Source organism: Lepidochelys kempii, chromosome 7 (assembly GCF_965140285.1).
Source record: "Lepidochelys kempii isolate rLepKem1 chromosome 7, rLepKem1.hap1, whole genome shotgun sequence".
NCBI classification, from domain to species: Eukaryota; Metazoa; Chordata; order Testudines; family Cheloniidae; genus Lepidochelys; species Lepidochelys kempii.
This window is the reverse complement of record NC_136386.1, coordinates 120,593,152-120,614,085: the sequence shown is the minus strand read 5'-3', so window position 1 is coordinate 120,614,085 and position 20,934 is coordinate 120,593,152. Positions and strand designations below refer to the sequence as shown.

The 20,934-nt window shown below is 46.1% G+C and overlaps 1 protein-coding gene across 4 annotated transcripts in view; it reads right to left on the bottom strand.

The window, feature by feature from the left end:
* Window positions 1–20,934, bottom strand: part of SH3PXD2A (SH3 and PX domains 2A) — a 394,865-nt gene that overhangs the window by 176,445 nt on the left and 197,486 nt on the right. The window contains exon 1 of one of the 4 annotated variants that reach the window (XM_073354463.2): window positions 19,887–19,945. The exons of the other annotated variants lie outside the window; for them this stretch is intronic. Within the exon in view, the coding sequence (XP_073210564.1) occupies window positions 19,887–19,888 (2 nt within the window). The 5' untranslated portion in view covers window positions 19,889–19,945. Of the gene's footprint in view, window positions 1–19,886; window positions 19,946–20,934 lie in introns of those variants that run through there. 4 annotated transcript variants of the gene reach the window in all.

Here is a 20,934-nt window from a genome sequence, read left to right as displayed (position 1 = left end):
CCTGCCCAGAATTCAGCTGTGTTCAGATCAGGGGAGCTGATTCGATCCATCCCATGGAGAGCTAACTGTGGAGTCCAGAACCACATACACCTTTGGATTCTTAACTCCCCAGCCCCAAAGCTCCAGTGGATTCCATTCTGGGGTTTTAGTCTAGACCATTAAACAGACAGGGTCCCAGTCAAGAAATACAGATCCTGATCTAGTTTCAGACTGTAATCCTCTGACAGTTTGGAGGGTGTTTAGATCTGGGATTTTGGCATCTATAGTTCTCAGAAGAGGCTGCTGATTTCTCAGGGTGAGAGGGTCGAGAACAGAGGTGATCAATGCATCCGATGAAGTGAGCTGTAGCTCACGAAAGCTTATGCTCAAATAAATTTGTTAGTCTCTAAGGTGCCACAAGCACTCCTTTTCTTTTTGCGAATACAGACTAACACGGCTGATACTCTGAAAAATGTTATTACACTTCACCCTAAATGCATGGCTGATACTCACAAATTTTCAACACAACCAGCCATGCCTTAGCTAAACGATCCAGCCTTGAGGGAGCTACAAACTAGCCTGACTGCAAACTCAGCCACTAGGAAACAGGCACCATTGGACTGACACAGCCTGCTGGTACGCCTCAAAGCAACGGAAGAAATGCTGCCTGACAGCTGGTTTCTGTCTCTCCTGCTTTGGCCCACATCACCTCCCTGCTCGAATCTTTTACAGCCACAGCCAGACATATACCAACAATGTATCAGGATGAGTAACTGGCTGAAAACAAAAATAAAGAGCAATCAGGAGCTCCAGCAAGCTGCATGTAAATCTACTAAAAGTGGCATGTTTCCACAATAAACAATCCGCTATCGCTTTGCTCTGTTCCCACTTAGCAGTCTGCTGAGAGAAAGAAAGAAAAAAGAGGCCCATTTGTAGGGCTCTGAATTTAACGTGTCACAATAAAATGGAATCCAAAAGCTCACACGCCCTCTGGTGGGCAGAATTTCTGCACACCAAGATACCAATGTTTTATACAAGCCACTCAGAACAGGAGCTCTGGGGCACAATGGCTTTGTAGCCCGCTTTTTAACTGAGGTCCAGTTTTTAGCATTATCATTATTATTTACTTGTACTGTGGTAGTCCCTAGGAATCCCAGTCCTGGATCAAGAAAAGGAGTACTTGTGGCACCTTAGAGACTAACCAATTTATTTGAGCGTAAGCTTTCGTGAGTACAGCTCACTTAATCGGATGCATACTGTGGAAAGTGTAGAAGATCTTTTTATATACACACAAAGCATGAAAAAATACCTCCTCCCACCCCACTCTCCTGCTGGTAATAGTTTATCTAAAGTGATCACTCTCCTTACAATGTGTATGATAATCAAGTTGGGCCATTTCCAGCACAAATCCAGGTTTTCTCACCCCCCCCCCACACACACAAACCCACTCTCCTGCTGGTAATAGCTTATCTAAAGTGACCACTCGCCTTACAATGTGTATGATAATCAAGGTGGGCCATTTCCAGCACAAATCTAGGGTTTAACAAGAACGTGGGATGGGGGGTAGGAAAAAACAAGGGGAAATAGGTTACCTTGCATAATGACTTAGCCACTCCCAGTCTCTATTCAAGCCTAAGTTAATTGTATCCAATTTGCAAATGAATTCCAATTCAACAGTTTCTCGCTGGAGTCTGGATTTGAAGTTTTTTTGTTGTAGTATAGCAACTTTCATGTCTGTAATCGCGTGACCAGAGAGATTGAAGTGTTCTCCGACTGGTTTATGAATGTTATAATTCTTGACATCTGATTTGTGTCCATTTATTCTTTTACGTAGAGACCGTCCAGTTTGACCAATGTACATGGCAGAGGGGCATTGCTGGCACATGATGGCATATATCACATTGGTGTATGTGCAGGTGAACGAGCCTCTGATAATGTGGCTGATGTTATTAGGCCCTGTGATGGTGTCCCCTGAATAGATATGTGGGCACAGTTGGCAACAGGCTTTGTTGCAAGGATAGGTTCCTGGGTTAGTGGTTCTGTTGTGTGGTATGTGGTTGCTGGTGATTATTTGCTTCAGGTTGGGGGGCTGTCTGTAGGCAAGGGCTGGCCTGTCTCCCAAGATTTGTGAGAGTGTTGGGTCATCCTTCAGGATAGGTTGTAGATCCTTAATAATGCGTTGGAGGGGTTTTAGTTGGGGGGCTGAAGGTGATGGCTAGTGGCGTTCTGTTATTTTCTTTGTTAGGCCTGTCCTGTAGTAGGTGACTTCTGAGAACTCTTCTGGCTCTATCAATCTGTTTCTTCACTTCCGCAGGTGAGTATTGCTATATTACAACAAAAAAACTTCAAATCCAGACTCCAGCGAGAAACTGTTGAATTGGAATTCATTTGCAAATTGGATACAATTAACTTAGGCTTGAATAGAGACTGGGAGTGGCTAAGTCATTATGCAAGGTAACCTATTTCCCCTTGTTTTTTCCTACCCCCCCACCCCCCCGATGTTCTTGTTAAACCCTAGATTTGTGCTGGAAATGGCCCACCTTGATTATCATACGCATTGTAAGGCGAGTGGTCACTTTAGATAAGCTATTACCAGCAGGAGAGTGGGTTTGTGTGGGGGGGGGGGGGTGAGAAAACCTGGATTTGTGCTGGAAATGGCCCAACTTGATCATCATACACATTGTAAGGAGAGTGATCACTTTAGATAAGCTATTACCAGCAGGAGAGTGGGGTGGGAGGAGGTATTTTTTCATGCTTTGTGTGTATAAAAAGATCTTCTACACTTTCCACAGTATGCATCTGATGAAGTGAGCTGTAGCTCACGAAAGCTTATGCTCAAATAAATTGGTTAGTCTCTAAGGTGCCACAAGTACTCCTTTTCCTTTTGCGAATACAGACTAACATGGCTGTTACTCTGAAACCAGTCCTGGATCAGGAGCTCATTGTGTTAGGTGCTGTACAAACAGAGACACTCCCAACTCCGAAGAGTTTACCATCTAGACCGTTCAGGGGAGATCACTAATTTCTACCTCTTATATAACTTTCAGTGCAGTCTTGTTTACAGCAGGGGCATGGGAGTCAGTTCTTCATTATGTTCCCCGCTCTGCAACTTGCTCACTGCGTGACCTCGGGCATGTCACTTACGGCCAGGTTTTGAAAAAAGCTCAGCTCTCCCACTCAGATAGGAAGTGAAGTGGCCTGATTTTCAAAAGTGCTCCGCACCCAACAACTCCCACTGAGCCTCAGTTTACCAGCTCCTCTCTTTGTGCCTCAACTTACCCATCTATAAAATAGGGATGACAACACCTCCCACACTGGGCCGCGGCAAGACCTAATATACTAATGTGCACACAGCACTTTGGGATCCTTGGCTGGAGGGCACTATAGAGATGCAAAGGTTTGATATATTATGGGCTATATTGTCATAGTTGGCCATGCGCACTTGCCCAACCACTTATCCTTCAGGTACCCACGGTACATGCAGCACTCAGGCTGTGAGTGCATTGCCTCCTAACTGCCAAAACCGCATGGATCCGGGCCCTGAATTTCCTAGCACTCCTAACCACCTGCAACAAACACCCCTCCATCACGTGGTCTGGGCTCAGCTGGGTTTAGAGGAAGGTATCGAAGCAGGGAGCAGTCAATCTAGGTCACATGTTCCCCTAGAAACTTGCCAGACTTCCATGCGGCAAACTCCATTCCTAGCAGCATTAACTCCACAGGGGGAAGCCAGCTGGCTAAGTCATAACCCTAGTGGGAATGGGCTCCAAACAGTATGGAGAAGCTAGGTCTCTGCAGCAAAGCCATGGAGGTGTGTCACAGCTCTTCAGGAGCAAGGTTTACCCTACTGCACGGGCCCTTGCTAGTCTTGCAATAATTAGTGGAAATTCAACTCAAAAGACTAAACAGTTTGTCATGTAGTTTAACTGAAGGTGAAATTAGGTTGCGAGGCCCAGACCCGGTACTTCTGGGATGTAATCAGGGAACTCATCTTCTGCCCCAGCTCCACCCAGCACTCTTCCTTAGGAGACGCAGGCAAGCCTTCTTATCTCACCTGGTGGCTCCTGATTGGCTATTGCCGCCTCCTGACCCTTCTAGCCCCTGAAGGACTAAATCTTGTTGGTTCTGCCAACAGCAGAGCCTGAGTGGCCCCTCTAGGTGGAGCTCAGAGATCTAAACTCATTGCCTCTCTTAGGTGATGCTTTCCTTCAGGCAGGTGTGTCAGGGTGGCAGCACCTCCAGCAGGGGGGCGGAGAAAGACTGGCATACCCTGTCACACAACAGAATCAGATTTCCCCACGGATCCATGACCTCTGTGCAACTGTAAGACAATCCTCATGTGGCCACAAACCCCTCCCTGGGAGGAGAATGCAGCAGCCATCCATGTTTCAGGGAGTCCCCTCCCCTCCTTGCAAATTATGTTACTCGGTTCTACATCTTTTTCAGAACACTGTACAAACACGCACTAATTAAGCCCCGTGTTCCCAACTCTGCGATTTTACTGTGAATCTCAGGGTACTTGGTGTTGTTCTTAAAGTCCCAGCTCCTAGATTGTGTGATTACGTGACATTCTCAGGTGTCATTTGCAGAAAGTACATGCCTAGCCCTCCCGGTTGCAGAGTATATCATGGAAAGTGATGTGGGGGACCACAGGCCCCAAACCCAGGCCTGCAGATCCCTGGGCAGGGCTCAGATGACAATCACTACCCAGCAGCTCTCCTGAATGACTGGAGAAGGGGGCCAGCAAAGCTCTAGTCTGCAAAGGACCCCTCCCACAAAGCTCCTGATTGGCTGGGAAGCTCTAGTTAACCCAGAAAGAGGCATGGGAAGTTGTGTGCGCAACTAGAGGAATCTTTGGCTGGCTGCTATTATGGACCTGCCTGTTCCTGCCCTCCTTATCCCAGCCCCCCATCTGTTCCTTGTTCCTGCCTCACTCCAGGTCCCTGATCTTACACCTTAAACCTGGCTCTGGCCTTGACGTTCAACTTGGCACCTGACTCTCATCTTAGCTCTGGTTCCAGGCTTCTGACTAACCATTAGGCCTGTTCACGTGTGCCCTTCTCCCTACATGTGACCCCTAAAGGCTCAAAGATCAGAAGGCAAAATAAAAAGGAAGTAATGTTTATTACAATTTTAAAATCTCACGATTTTTGAATGCTAGGGGCTGGCAGCACTATAAGCCACCCAAAAAGCTCCTGTGAGGAATGGAACACGGTCCCTATTTTGCAGAGGGACACATTGAAACACAGAGTGATTCAATGTCTGCGGTAGAGTCAGGATTAGAACTCAGAGCCTTCCTGGCCCATAGCTCAACCTGCTAGGCTCTGGTGCCTATCCAATTTGGCCCCTTCTAACTTTTTAGCAGTTCTGGTAACCAATTAGGTACATGGATGCTTGAGCAATGACCCTGCCAATCCCATAACTAATGTAGAGCCCAGGTCAGTGGAAAGTTCTGTTAAGTAACCTGCTTTCCCTCAATTAAATCTTCAGTAATGACAATCATCAAAGGACCAGTTCAAGATTCCTATTTTTGTCTATGCCACTTTACAAAGAACTGGGGCAAAAAGAGCTCCCATATCTTGTAAAGCTATCAATCAGTTCAGCTTTTTGGTTCTCCACTGATCTCTATGTAGCACAAGCCTTTTGATGTCTTATTCATACTTTCATTTCCTTATTCTATATTAAAAAGGGGTATGAAAATGATGACATTTTGAAAGTGTATATATAATTATTAACACTCATACTACAGCACCCATGCACAGATCCTGAAAACTGATCTATGTCAATTCAACTTCTTCTCTCTTGTTTTAAATTAAGTAGGTCATATAGATGCTGCAGAAAAAGGAAGCTAATTCTGATGTAGAAAGAGACTAACCAAGCTTTTCGGAAAGCACTGGCTCGTAGGCAGAGTCAGAGAGATTAAAAGCTATGGGCAATTCTATAGCTCATACAGTATCAGGCCAAATTTCCTTTGGGGTTGTAGCGCTGGTGTAATTGAGAGTAGAATTTGGCCCAGAGAAGCAAAGGAAATTGAGACAGTGGTAAACTAAGTGATGGTCTTACTTCTGTGAAAAACTCAGCCTCAGATATACTGTCTAACACACACGATTCGCAATGCATGCATAAGGCTTATTCAAAGCTGCCCCCTAGCAATGCACTTGCTGTCCTTGGCCAGCTGCCGTTGCTGATTTTCTGAATTTTATAGGACACATCAAAAGTGCTGAAAGGGACAAAAATAAAAACAAATCCGAAAAGACCAGCACCTTGGGCAGAGGTTCAGTATCTAGATGAGAAAGGGCTTAAGTGCTCTGCAAAGACCACAGGCACAAGAGTCAATCAGATTCCCAGCCTTGGCAGAAAACTTCACTTCAATAAATCTAGAAGCAATCAAGCAAGGCACACGTCCTTCAAAGCTGACAATGAAGAAATGAAGAGCCTGTGTCGCTGACTAAAGGGGAAGTGGTGGGTTCCCAGCACCTCGCAGGATCAGGCCACATTTAAGTAATTCAAGTAACTGGATCAAAATTCCTAGCTCTCCCCAGGCAATATGCAATCCTTTGGGGACTATAGCCGCTGTCATAAATTAGAGCAGTCCCCAGGTTGCTGTAACCTAGACAGGGTCAGAGAATCAGGGAGCCATGGCTGATGATTGGTTCTCAGCTTCTTCTCAGTTTTCCCCTTTCCTAGGCTGCTTTGGGTGGCTGTGGAGGGGGGTGGAGCTAGGTGCTCATTAGGCTCAGGCACCGAAGGTCTAGGAACTCCTAACCTGCTCTCCCTGAGGTTTCCACAGCCTGGCCAAGAAGCAATCAGTGAGCAAAGTTATGTTCCTCCCTCCTCTGCAATGCAGCAGGCAACCAGCAGGGGCGCTGTTGTAGAGCTGCATCAAGGAAGGAAGAGCAGCCTCTCAAGGTGCTGCTGGCTCATACAGAAGCTGCTCTGGGTGCTGCCGGGGAAGAGGTGTGAGGCAGGGCCCCCTACAGCAAATAGACTGATTCACAACACTGCAGTTAAAAAAACTGCAAGGCGTGGCTCAGGGAGCATATTTTCAACTCAGAATCATATACACGTTTTCTTCTTAACACAGCAGTCCCCAAGGACCACAGAACAGAGCCTGGAGAATCACAGCCAGGATACCACCAGAACGGATTGTATCAAGCAATCAGAGATAATCAAAAACAGCCCCCCAAAATTAGGGTAGATAAACATGCCTCCCACTAGCTGGCTCCTAGGGGGAGGGGCGGACAGGGGGGCTCAGCATGCTGCTCCCACCCCAAGCCCAGGCTCCACAGCTCCCATTGACTGGAAACCACAGCCAATGAGAGCTGTGGGAGCTGCACCTGCGGGAAGTGCGGAGCCTCCCTAGCCGCTCCATATAGGAGCTGCAGGGACATGCCAGTGGGAGCCCCCTGGTAAGTGCCGCGACACTTCCCAACTCCCTGCCCCAGCCCTAAGTCCCCGCCCACACACACAAACTGCTGCTGCTGGCCCTGGCAGCCCCTGAACCAGCACCGGCCGAAGTCATGGAGGTCACAGAAAGTCATACAATCCATGACTTCCGTGACAGACAAGCAGGCTTAGATATGAAAGCACCTTGGGTTCAGACTGAACGAGAATGGGTATACCCTCTCCTCCTTTCAGGCATGATTTGGGAGTGCCCCGGTACCAGGAATTTCTGGTATGAGGATCAAATGACCAATTAGATATTGGATGCTAAATTGGAGCCCTTCCCCTTAAAATTCATTCTTGAATATATTCCTGATATCTCGAGATTAGCTACTAACAAGGCAGTGTGGTTCCAATATGCAGTTTTGGTCATTAAAAAATTAATCCTGAAAAAATGGAAAAGTCGATCCCCACCAAACACTGATGACTGGCTGGGTGATATGGTTGAGTCCTTGCAGCTAATGAATAACGAACATTCTGCAGAAAATGAATGCCCAAAATATTAAAAGCAATTTGACTTTTTAGAGGTCTATGATTCCCCTGCCCTCCCTTTACCTTAAAACTGTTTCTTTACTTTGTGTATTATGATGAATCTGGTATTTTGGTGGTGGTGTTGTATTTGGAAAAAATAATAAGGATTTATGAATATTATATAAAAGGAAAGTGGACCTGGTGCTCCCCAGTAAGTTTTCTGAATATTTTGCTACATTTTTGATTCACAGCAGCTACTGGACATATTTTAGCATAACTGGCATCCTCTGCTCAGACACAGCAAAGAGGCAGGTGGTGGTTTTCAGAGCATTGTCAGAGCTCTGTGGGCAAAAGCAAATATCCAGACAGAGCTGAGAACTGTCACCACCTAACAGGATCAAGCATGAAATTTGGTTCCAACAAGCGCTGTCAGACTCTTGGTTTCACAGCTAAAATTAAAGCAAGCAAACACCTCTCCACACCCTGAAATTCTGAAGCTCTGCCCTGCGGAAAAAGTGGCTGAGAAAACAGGCTACAAAGGCCAGAGAATAGTTTTCACTAATCCATTTACAAGAATCTGGGCTAGTGAAGGGGGATCAAGGAGAGGTTTGTGATCAATACAGCTGTTCAATATTGGGGAGACCTTTTTAGTCCAGCATTGATTATGGAAAAGAAAAACAGATAATGTTCTAACCAACCCATACACCTATGTATTTTTAATCACGGATCCAGGTACTGTTATTTATAGTATAAAATTAATGTACAAGAAGGTATGTCCACTTTCTTCCCCCTGCCTTCTGTTGGTCACATTTTTGATGCAAATGGTATTAAATTAAAAAAAAAAAAAAGGATGTCATAACAGAAATAGGAAAAAAAGGACTATTACCTAATAAGAGGCTAGGAGGCAAAGCTATTTGACATCTGTTAATAGCAAAACATCACAGCTTGGCCACTCTTACCAAGAGGAGCTCACTCCCTCTATGAACTGGGTGCCTAGAGGAAATGTCAGCTGCCACTGATGAGAAGCGCAAGACAGTGAGATGTGGGGGATGTTGGAAGAAAGCAGAGTTGAAAATATTTGTGTGATGAAGTGGGAATTTTCAATAATATTTTTATCAGTCCCATGTGTGCCTCAATTTCCCTGTGTACTTTGTATGGCTACCAAGTGGCTGCAAAGGGGCTAAAAACCACCCATACCAGTGCAACCAGCCAGCCCACCTGTGATGGAATCCATTTTTGTCCCTCTCTATCAGCCCCAGAGGAGAGCTGCTCAGTCTCTCCAAAAGCCAACTTTTATCCTCCTCCTGCTGAGTTCACATGCTCCACCTGACAGTTTCCTGAGGATTGGTGCCAGTTGTTGGGGCTCCCATTGTCTTTCCGGATCCTTCATTGAATTGGGTCCATTTCCGCCAGTCCTTTAACAACCCAATAATACCACCCCAGACAGCTACATGACACACACTCACCTCATGTCTTCTGCTCTGCCCCGTCAGCAAGATTTGTGAAGAACAAATCATGCCAAACCAACTTAATTTCCTTCTCTGATGGGATTACAGACCTAGTTGATGGGGGAAAGCAGTAGACACGATATACTTTGATTTTAGTAAGGCTTTTGACACAGTTCCATGTGATACTTTCATAAGAAAACTAGGGAAATGTGGTCTAGATGAACTTACTAAAAGATGGATGCACAACTGGTTGAAAGACCATATTCAAAGAGTATGATTTACTGTCAAATTGGGAGGATGTATCTAGTGTGATCCCACAGGAGTCAGTCCTGGGTTCAGTACTATTCAATATTTTCATTAATGACTTGGATAATGGAGCACAGAGTATGTTTATAAAATTTGCAGATGGCACCAAGCTGAGAGGGGTTACAAGCACTTCGGAGAACAGGTTTAAAATTCAAAATGACCGTGACAAATTGGAGAAGTGGTCTGAATTCAACAAGATGAAAATCAATAAAGACAAGTGCAAAGTCCTTCACTTAGGAAGGAAAAAATCAAACGCACAACTACAAAATAGGGAATAACTGTCTATGTGGTTGTACTGCTGAAAAGGATCAGGGGGCAATAGAGGACCACAAACTGAATATGATCCGTCAATGTGATGCAGCTGCAAAAAAAGGTTACTATGATTCTGGGGTGTACTATAAAAATTGTTGAATGTAAGACACAGGAAGTAATTGTCCCAGTCTACTTGGCATTGGTGAGACCCCAGGTGGAGTACTGTGTCCAATTCTGAGCACCACAATTTAGGAAAGATGTGGACAAATTATAGAGAGTCCAGAGGAGAACAACAAAAACGATACCACGTTTTGAAAACCTGACCTATGAAGAAAGTTCAAAACTGGGCCTGGTTAGTCTTGAGAAAAGAAGACAGAGGGGGGACCTGAGAACAGGCTTCCAATATGTTACGGGCTGTTATAAAAAGGACAGGGACCAATTGTTCTCCATGTCCACTGAAGGTAGGACAAGAAGTAACAGGCTTCGTCTGCATCAGAGGAGATTTAGGTTACATATTAGGAAAAACTTTCTAATGATAAGGGCAGTTAAGCTCTGGAATAGGCTTCCGAGGCAGGTTGTGGAGTCCCCATCATTGGAAGCTTTTAAAAACAAGTTGGACAAACGTCAGGGATGGTCGAGGTTGACTTCCTCCTGCCACAGCACAGGGGGCTGGACTTTGACTACTTCTCTAGGTCCCTTCCAGCCTGACGTTTCTATGATTAATATTGAAACAAGTCAAGGCATTTTTCCCAGCTCAGAATTTTTGCATTTCTTAGCTTGGAAAGTGATGTAACCGTGTTACCACAGGGTGGTGCTAGACTACTATAGATCCCCCAATAATAGCATCTGTCACGTGAGCTTCCAAATGACATCAAAGAGGACACAAAAGGTATAGATCAAGATACAATCTAACAGGCTGTCAATGCCACATGTAAAAAAATGGGAACAGACTGACATTCGCCACCAAGCTTGCTACAAAGGTAAAGCACAATGTTTCCAGATGGCATCAGAGATGTGAGAAAAATATAATGTAAAAAACGTTGAAAATCAAAGCGTTTGCATTTTGTTTGACATTTCTATAAATGGCTCAAGTTGCAGATTACCTGTGGAATTCTACTGCTTCTCATGGGTTTTGTTTGATTGTTTTTGGAAAAATCAGAATACCAAGGATATGGTGGTGATTATTTATTTGTGCTGTGATGGCCTATAGGAGCCCCAGTCATGGATCAGGACCCCCTTGTGCTAGGTGCTGTACGCACAGACCAAAATGGCAGTCCCTGCCCCACAGAGTTTATGAAACAGGGATAGATTTCCTGGGAAATTTTACATTAAATCTTCCCCACTTCCACAAAGTTTTCCAAAGCCCTCTGCTAAGTTTGGAATGTGCTGTGGATAGGCTGAGCCAAATAACTCCTATTCAAGTCAGCAGGTAAAATTCCTGAATGGCTTAAGTCCCGTTTCAGCCCACAGGCCTGCAAAGGTTTTCTTCTAGCCCTCTGTGGAGGGAGAGAATCATGCAGCTGAAACCCTGCCTAACACTTGGGAAATGCAGCCCTTTGTGCAAGGCCCAGCAAGGGAAGAACTGGATGTTATGAATCAAATGGCTGCTCCCCCAGAAAAGTGCTCAGCAAAAGAAAACACAGATGGGCTAAAATATTTAGGTCAAGATGTTAACATTTCTCAGCACTGGGGAGTGGCAAGACAATGAAAATGGGGACATCTTGAAAGCTTGTGTGACAGTGGGAAAGCGTGTTGCATCCCCTCAAGTGGCTGGTCCGCCTAAGAGGACAAAAGCCTACTGTCGCTACTAGTTAATGGAGGTACTCCTTTAGTTCAAGTAGTAGAGGTTTGTGCTGCGGTGTGGAAGATCCCACCTTCAACCCCTGTTGATCACCCATATGAGGGGGTTATTGTAGTTTCATGTCAATGGTTAGCAGTAGCAAATATTGACCCCTAATTGAAGGGCTTTTACCCAATTTTTCTCAGTGAGACTCACACTCTGGGGGCACTTACGAGTTCCTAACTGCTCGGAGTCCTCAGTGGATGACGCTATCATTTCTCTAGCCCTCACGACAGTGACCTAGGCCTCTGCCATCTCCAGACCAGATTACTGCCATGCAGTCTGTGCAGGGCTGCCTGCTCGGCAGCTACAACTACGACCTCATGCAATGGTCCATTTAGTTGTTACACCTGAGGAGCACAGGACACAGGGCCCCAGAGCCTGCACTGGGTTTGATGGTCACAGTGATCTTCAAAGTCAGCGTGGCTTGCGTTGTAGCTACCAGCGAGACAGTCCCTTTCCTTCGCGAGTGCTGGGACGAGCGGGTGCTCTCTGTGCCCAGGGCTTTAGGTCTGAATTTGTCTGAGAGCGGGTGGCTGGGCATCTACAAGGGCGAAGTCTCTCCTTTCTGGGTTCTTGTACCAAAGTCTATTGACCTTTGGTCAAGGCGCATGCCCTAGCTCCACAGCCGCCTGCGGGGCTGCCAGCGAGCCGGGCTTGTAGCTGAGGTTTAGGTTTCTGGACACCATTGTTTCAATTAATGTGGTTGTGTTTTCTACTCCTATATGGGCCGGGAGCTCTCCCTGCATTTGCTCTGCTGAAACCTCCCCAGGGGAGGTGGCTGATGCCCAAACCCAAGCCTCGGTTGTTCTTTTAGAAAGAACGGAGCACAAACCCCCATGTACCCAGGCGAGGCGTTCAGCATTCCTGGGCCATCCCGGCCTGATGCTTGCCACAGTAGGAGTCTCTGTGCAAGCGTCACTCTCCCACCCAGCCCGGTGCTAGGCTGCCTCGCCCTCCCATGTGACTTTTCAGGCATTTTCCTCAGGGCTGCCAACCCATGGGACGCTCGGGCATCTGCAGGCAAAGCTAGCAAGTGGTCAAGTCAGGCTGTAAACCACCCGCCTGCGCGTCCGTGGAGCTTCAGTGCAGAATACAAGCTGTAGGCAGGGGATGGCTGGAAGCAGGGCAGATGGAGTCCTCCTTGCTGCTCCTTTAAGTGTGGAAGGTGTTTGCTTTTGATCAGAATCAGCCCTGTATTTGGCTTCAGAGGAGGAAATAGGTTCTTGTCCTCTCACCTTCATCTCCCCACCCCTCTCTCCCATTTCAGTGTGTCTGGGGGGGGGACGACTAAAGTTTGCAGCCCTGGGGTATGTAATGGAAGGGAGTAAGCCAGGAATGGGTTTCCACTTGTCTTCTTCCAAATAGCTGAGAGATAGCTGCAGTGGGAACCCCTAGCCAAAATTCACTTGGAAGAGGTTTAAATCGAGTCATGTTCAGGAGCCACCAGACCGAGCTTGGCTGTGAGGATCCACAGCCCCGGGGAAATGATCCGTATCTCCCATTCAGATACAGACCCTTTACAATCCCTTTCTCTTTTGTTACTTGCAGGAGCACGCAAGGAGCCCTGCCTTCCAACTGCACGCAGCTGCTGGGTGAAATGGTTTCCCATTCCAGCATCCCACTACAGAAACAGTAGATGCTGTTTCATGCAGGGGTGCAGGGAAAGGAAATCTGGTGGTTTACACCAACAGAAGGCAGTCTCACTTTACCATTCTTCCCCCACACACACACACACACCCGTATTATGGCATTGGGAATGCTAAATATCCTGCATGACTAGCCACACATGTTATGCTCAAACACACTGTAGATCATAGAATATCAGAGTTGGAAGAGACCTCAGGAGGTCATCTCGTCCAACCCCCTGCTCAAAGCAGGACCAAATCCCCAACTAAATCACCCCAGCAAGGGCTTTGTCAAGCCGGGCCTTCAAAACCTCTAAGGATGGAGATCCCACCACCTCCCTAGGTAACCCATTCCAGTGCTTCACCACCCTCCTAGTGAAAAAGTTTTTCTTAACATCCAACCTAAACCTCCCCCAGTGCAACTTGAGACCATTGCTCTTTGTTCTGTCATTTGCTACCACTGAGAACAGCCAAGCTCCATCCTCTTTGGAACCCCCCTGCAGGTAGTTGAAGGCTGCTATCAAATCCCCCCTCACTCTTCTCTTCTGAAGACTAAATATCCCCAGTTCCCTCAGCCTCTCCCCATAAGTCATGTGCTCCAGCCCCCTAATCATTTTTGTTGCCCTCCGCTGGACTCTCTCTAATTTGTCCACATCCCTCCTGTAGTGGGGGGCCCAAAACTGGACGCAGTACTCCAGGTGTGGCCTCACCAGTGTCGAACAGAGGGGAATAATCACTTCCCTCGATCTCCTGGCAATGTTCCTACTAATGCAGCCCAATATGCTGTTAGCCTTCTTGGCAACAAGGGGACACTATTGACTCATATCCAGCTTCTCGTCCACTGTAACCCCTAGGTCCTTTTCTGCAGAACTGCTGCCTAGCCATTCGGTCCCTAGTCTGTAGCGGTGCATGGGATTCTTCCGTCCTAAATGCAGGACTCTGCACTTGTCCCTGTTGAACCTCATCAGATTTCTTTTAACGCAATCCTCCAATTTGTCTAGCTCACTCTGGACCCTAACCCTACCTGATCTAGTCAGGACCATTAGATGTTTCTTATGTTCCTAAATGTTTGACTTTTCAGGCTTAGGAAAAGTTCAGCCGACTAAATGGGTCACCTTAAAAGCTGCTTAAAAGCAATGGTATAATCCATCCCGTTTTGATCCCCATTCCCTCTCCAAAGCTCTTCGTAAGCTGTAACAGGTGTCATCTTCCCAGCCTCTGCTACCTGCATGTCTAAAGCTGAGATTGCACGTCTGCACTTTAATGCAACAGCAGATTATACAAGACACACAGAGGGTCACACATGTGCATATCACATGCATAGGCTGGAGGTCAGACATTGGAGATTTTCACTGTCTGCCTATTAAATATTTCACTCAAAAGGCCGGATGTCATTTCATGTGCCCCAGTTGCCCCGATGCTTGTCAGATCCCACCTACCTGTAGGAGAAAGAAATCCACCACACACCTACCCTTCGGCCCCACTGCTCTCCCTTTCCCTCCAGCCCAGTCCACCTCACAGGGTCCTGAGGTTACAGATGGGGTCCTATCCTGCAGAGTTAGCTGACCCCTGTTTCTCTGCCCCACCAACCTAGGGCCATGAATCCACTATTTTTATCCCTTCCACATGAAGGAGCGTAAGGGGTCCTATAACTTTTGGACGGCCGGAGACCTGCAGCTGCACACAAGCGGGGGCTAGGTGGAGGTAGCAGCATCGCGTTGAATGGAAACAGTGGACTGAAGCATCGCTGGGCTGAGCGAGGGCCGGGGCGGGGGAAGCTTTCTGAGCCGCACAGTCAGCTCTTTGCGATGCTTCTGTTCAGCGAGGAGCTCTGCACAGGCAGGTTCAAACTCTTCCTGCAGGTCAAAGCAACTACCAAAAAAACCGTGGAAAACAGGATGCAGAGAGCAACACTGAGCTAAGCTGAATAATAAGCCAGCCCCACCTACTGCTCCAGGGAGTCCAAAGACATAGGGAGGAATTTATCCCTGGGGTCACTCCCCTGACATCAACAGAGCTACCTCCAGGATGAGTCTGTCCCAGAACTTATACAACTCCCCTGAGATGGTTGACTTCATCTCACTGAGCACCTTGCAGCAAGAAGGGAGAGTCAAAGCAATTTGCTGTAAAATCTACTGAGTTCCAGGCTTTGTTGATACCAATTGCGGCTGAAATTCACCACTGTGCAGAGGAAGCACAAGGCCCGTGCAGCTCAGAAGTCTCGGTTATATCCTCCTGGTGTCCTTCTTTGAGACCTTAGGGAGTGCACAGTGTTTCTGCCCTGGGGCAGACCTCAGATTCCTACTTTACTTAACTCCAAGCAGCAATGCAGAACTGAGTCTGCCAATGTCTCGTCTGCGCTAGCCAATCAAAACCAGAATAACGCACCTGGTTGTGCACATCTGTGTTTCCAATAGCTCACGTTGATCTATCTACTGGACATCAGTAAGCTCAGGTCAAATAGAGGAGTCAAAAGTGAAAGGACTCTTAGCACAAACTGTCAGCATATAAGAGACCCAGTTTATTTATGTTTTAGAGGTATATTGTGGGCACTGAAACCCCCCCACACACACTAAATCCAGTGGGCACTGGTTTGAAAGATTCTACCAGTTTTAATGAAATCCCCCCATTGAGAGTTCAAGAACCCAGAGTCTTGTTTAGACCAATGGCACCCTTTAAGGGGACCGACCCAAGCGTATATAAGACAAACCTGTGCTAATGTGCTAGATCCACCAGTCTAGTCTGGAAAGCACAGTGGTGAGAGCAGGAAATGTGGACTAGAGATTCCTAGGTTCTACTCCAAGCTCTGAAATTGACCCATGGTATCACCTCAGAAAGGCCAAACTCTCCTGGCTGAGACTGTGCCTCTTTTGGAAAACCAAATGCAAAGGCCAGGAAACTCAGTGAGTTCCCCTTACCAAGTTCCCTCAGAATTCTTCCAATGGGGAGCAGGATTTGCCCTCTGCAAATGAGCATGGTGTTTGGCTACATGGATCTCCAGAATTTCAGGGGAATTAAAGCCAGGGCATCCATCTTATTCCAGCCTTGTGTCTACATACTGGCTTCACAGCCTATAGGGGCTATACTGTCAGGGAGTCCTCAGTCAGCTACTGCTCCCAGACACCAATTCTAAGGGAGTTTCATAGCACAAAGAGAGACTCTGCAGATAAGTTAATGCAAACTAAGGGGACAAATGTCAACATGCTTCCCCACATACTCACTTGGAGACCTCCTCTTCTCTCTTAACCCAAAGACCCAGGACCCCATGAGGAGCACCCCACAGAGACAGATCACTAGAGTTTTTAAACGAATTTTTTTTTCAATTTTTTTCCATCCAAATTGAAAAAATTAAAATTTTCAGTGTTCATTTTTTCTCTCCTTTCTGCCTCCCCGCTTCTCTGAGACAAATTGATAAAAAGAGGGAAAAGGGAGGAAAAGAAGGGGGAAAGGAAACATAAAAAATGAAAACCCAAAATTTTCTAAAACAAATGAGAATTTTTCCTGAAAACCAAAAATTATTCTTTTCCAATAACCGTCACACAAAATTGCATGAAATTTTTCTTAATTAAAAAATTTTAACCATTTTTTGTCTACATGCACAAATTACTAGGGCCCAATCTACTGCTCCATGACTCAGTTTACTCACCTCTAAACAGGGAAGGAAAAGGTACTTATTTCCTGGGGGGGGGTTCAGTAATTAACATCTCCAAAGCCTTTGGAGATTTGATAACAATACTTGACCTCTTCATCCAAGTACATCAAAGCACTATTCAGATAGTGAATTATTAAACCTTACAACCCCCATGTGAGTTACAGGGAGTGCTATTATAACCCATGCCTGCCTGGTGTAGTGCTGTGTCCCCCTCTAGGGGCACCAATAGATGAATGAGTCTGCTACAGCCTTTGCTAAGAGCCATGTGGCTTTTAGCTCATGTATTTAGCTTCAGAGGTCCCAGGTTTGATTCCACCCACCGATGACCGGGATCTGTCAGTGTTACCCTATCATCCGTGTTTCCCAGATAGAATCTGTGAGCACCTAAATGATGCCAAGTCCTGGAGGGACCATTATGATCTGGTCTGACCTGCTGTAGGGCACAGGACTTCCCCAACGTTAAGCAACTGCCATACAGCGTAAGGAATGATATGAGTGCAACTATGCTTGTTATCATTCTGCATTCTCCCAGATTAGACTGCGGTGTTGCCATAACCAATTATAATATGCACCTTAATTTCAGCCAATGCTCTTACTGAAGGATGGTATGGAGACTGAACAAGAAAGAAAGGAAAGCATACAGTGCATTTTACATTTAAAGCAACTGCAAAAGCAGGGGTTTTTTCCATTTCTTTATTAGTTAGTTTTCTGTTCACCCGCCTGACATTTGATCCACTAGAGCAAGTGTATTTGATGCAGGTCTAGATAATCAGTCAGTCCACCCCAGCTGTGCCCTTCATCAGCCATGGAAACTTTCAGCAAACAAACACAGAGCTATGTCAGCTGGCCTGACCCGGATCTCATGGCCATCCTGGGCTAGGCAAGCATCAACCTGAGATTCCTGCTTCTAAACGCAACTTTGTTTTATTATTTGCTCTTACTCCCCTGTCCCCCCCATCTCCATCTGACTTTTTCATCCACTTGTGCCCACATGAAATCCCAGTGACTTCAACAGGTCTCCGCATGGGTGCGGTGGTCTGTCCGCATGTTGTACATTGCAGGATTGGGCCATATGTGGTGTGCTCTTTGGGGCAGGGAGTGTCTCCTTCGTTGATTGTCTGTGTGGTCCCTTGCACAATGGGGCCCTGATCTTTAAGTGGAGTTCCTACCTGCAATCATATCATCAATCTCTTTCACATCACTGTAAGTCCTTTAAGTCAATGGGGTTGCTCCACACTGGTAGGAGATCAGAATCTTACCTCAAAGGCATCATCACAAGGGGATATAAATGAGGGCAGAACCTGGCCCTTTATATGGGAGTTTCAGAAAGAAAAGAAGTTCACTGCTAGGAATTCTGGACTGAATTCTGAACAGTGTAATTCTTCGGGTCTTAATTCCACCCACATCAAACGTTAGAGCAAATAGCATTTCAACAACAAAATGCTCAGTGCCACCAACAGCTTTCAAGCAGCACCAGGAAACTCATCCCTAAAGCACCAACAATTGCTGCCTTATTTCTAATGATTCCCTTGGAGGCGCTTGTGTATCTCAGCTAAATGCAGTAACACAAAATTACACTTATTCAGACCATATGTATAAGTGCAGCAAGAGCCCGTAAAAGCTTAACCAGCACAATAAACATTTGGAAAAGCACCATGACCAGATTTATGGTCCTTGGACACCTACCAACATGACCCACCAGGATTAGATACTTAGGTTTTTTGATGTAAGCAAAAAGTAAATAAATAACTCCCCCCACCTCCCTTTCCACTCTGCAATGGACCCCCAAAGCCCAATCCTGCATTGGAATATCATGTTTTTTCCATCTTTTCTGATTCCTCAAATGTGCTTGTTGAAATTGTGCACACAGAGCAGGTCCTGGCAAGCAGGAATTTATTTAGCACCCAGGACTCCAAACCGACATCCCAGAACATACAATAAAACAAAGGGAAAAAACGGAAGACAAATAAGACCCTTAATTTCCACTTAAGGAAGGATTAACCTTGCTGCAGAAAGGGAGCTGGACTCTGCCAAATTCAAGCTGATTTTCAGCGCTAGTTCACCAGCATAAGAGCAAAGGGGTAACTTCAATGCCACATACTGAAATGGAGTTCAGGATGATGGTGGGATGGGGTGGCTGCAAAATCATGTTATTCCATCCCTGAGAAGCTGGAGTTGTTAAATCTTGAATGTTTATTTAAACAAAGCAATTTGGGTTAAAAGGACAACTATGGAGTTGTGAGAAACAAAAGTTACTGTCATTCCCCACACAGAAGACACGGATTCCCAATCATTCCCCAGATTACTCAAGCATTTGCTCACCCACTTTTCCTCTCCTTTATGTTTCATAAAAGTTGTGATTAATAATAAAAATATTTCACACTTATACAGCACTTTTCAGCCAAGGAAAGTGCTTCACAAATGGGAATTAATACAACCCACAGCATCCCTGTGAAGCATGTATTATGATCCCCCTAACAAAGGGGGAAAACTCAGACACAGATGGGTTGAGCGACATACTCTGGGTCACACAAGCAGATCACTGGCTGTGCTGAAAATGGAACTGAGGAGTCCTGGCTCCCCATCTCTTGTTCTAACCACACTTCTCTGTTAAAAGTGTCTGGAGCTAGACCTTCTCTATAGATGTTAAATGAAAAAGGCATGAGAGGAGGGCATATGAGACTGCTTTTAAGAGATTTGCCCCATTCACTGAGACAAAAGAGATGGAGTAACTGAGTGTTCAGGTCTGAGGGAGTGCCTCACCGCCCACACATACCCTCCCTGAAAATGTTTTTACAAGTTTAAGACAAGCCACTACATAAAGTTACACAAAAGGAAGACTTAAGTATGACGACAGCTTTACTTACATGAGGCTCAGGGCATGAAGCTGTCCTCGTTGTTAAAGAACCAGCTCAGAAGCACTGCATTGCTTTGCTTATTAAAATGTACAAAAAGGCTATTTGTGTTTATTCGCTGTTTGGGGAGGTGGGCCGTGCATTTCAGCAGAGAACAAAGCCTACATGCAACATTTCTTTCTCCCTCCCACTTCTGTTTTTCAGAATCAGGGGCAGATTACATAGGCAAGGCTTGGAATCAGAGCCAGTGATAACAGCTGAAGACAAAGTGGGTCCTGTGGGAGTAATGGATGCAATGAAGTAAGGATTAGGAATGTGTGGAAAACCTAGCACACCAAAGAAAAGCCTTACCAAATCTTAAGGGAGAGGCCAGCAAGGTGAAGATCTGCCAGAAGCAGATGTGTTCGTGTTTACAGATCAACAGGCATGACAAAGTTAGAGATGGGGAGCACAGAGTTTTGGGAGTAGGGAGGAAGAGAAGAAAGCAATGTGCATTTTCCATACCCGTAAGGAGTCCCAAATCTAAAACCAGCAAGCTAACTACAGATGAACCTGACCACTAGGGAAGGTTTGGATCCAGGTCCAAACCATACAGCTGCCTTCTATTGCTAGTCAACAAGTAGCCACCTCCCACACAGTCCCTTCATGGCCAAAGATGTCTCTGCAGTCCTCTACCTCTGTTTCCCCCCTTCAGGGCCCCTTAAACACACCACACACAAACTCTTCTTAAGTTTAGCAACAAGTCTCCCTGGGGTTGGATTTATTAACATAACAAAATACTCAACATAAACGTTCTCAACTCCCCCATCAAGTAGCTGCTCTCACTCTTCCTACTGGAGGCCTCCCAGCCTTCCTTGCCTACAGCCTCTTCTCTGAAAACTCAGGATTCCCTGCTAGAGCCTACTTGCTCCTAAAACCCATGCCCTCTGCTTAGTCCTCCCTGAGCACCTCCCAGCTTTGCTCTGTAAGGGAAATCACCTGACTCCTACTCAGGTGTGTCTACTTAGTAACTAAGGTTGGCCTGCCCCAGGACTCTAACCCTTAAAGGGGCAAGCCATTG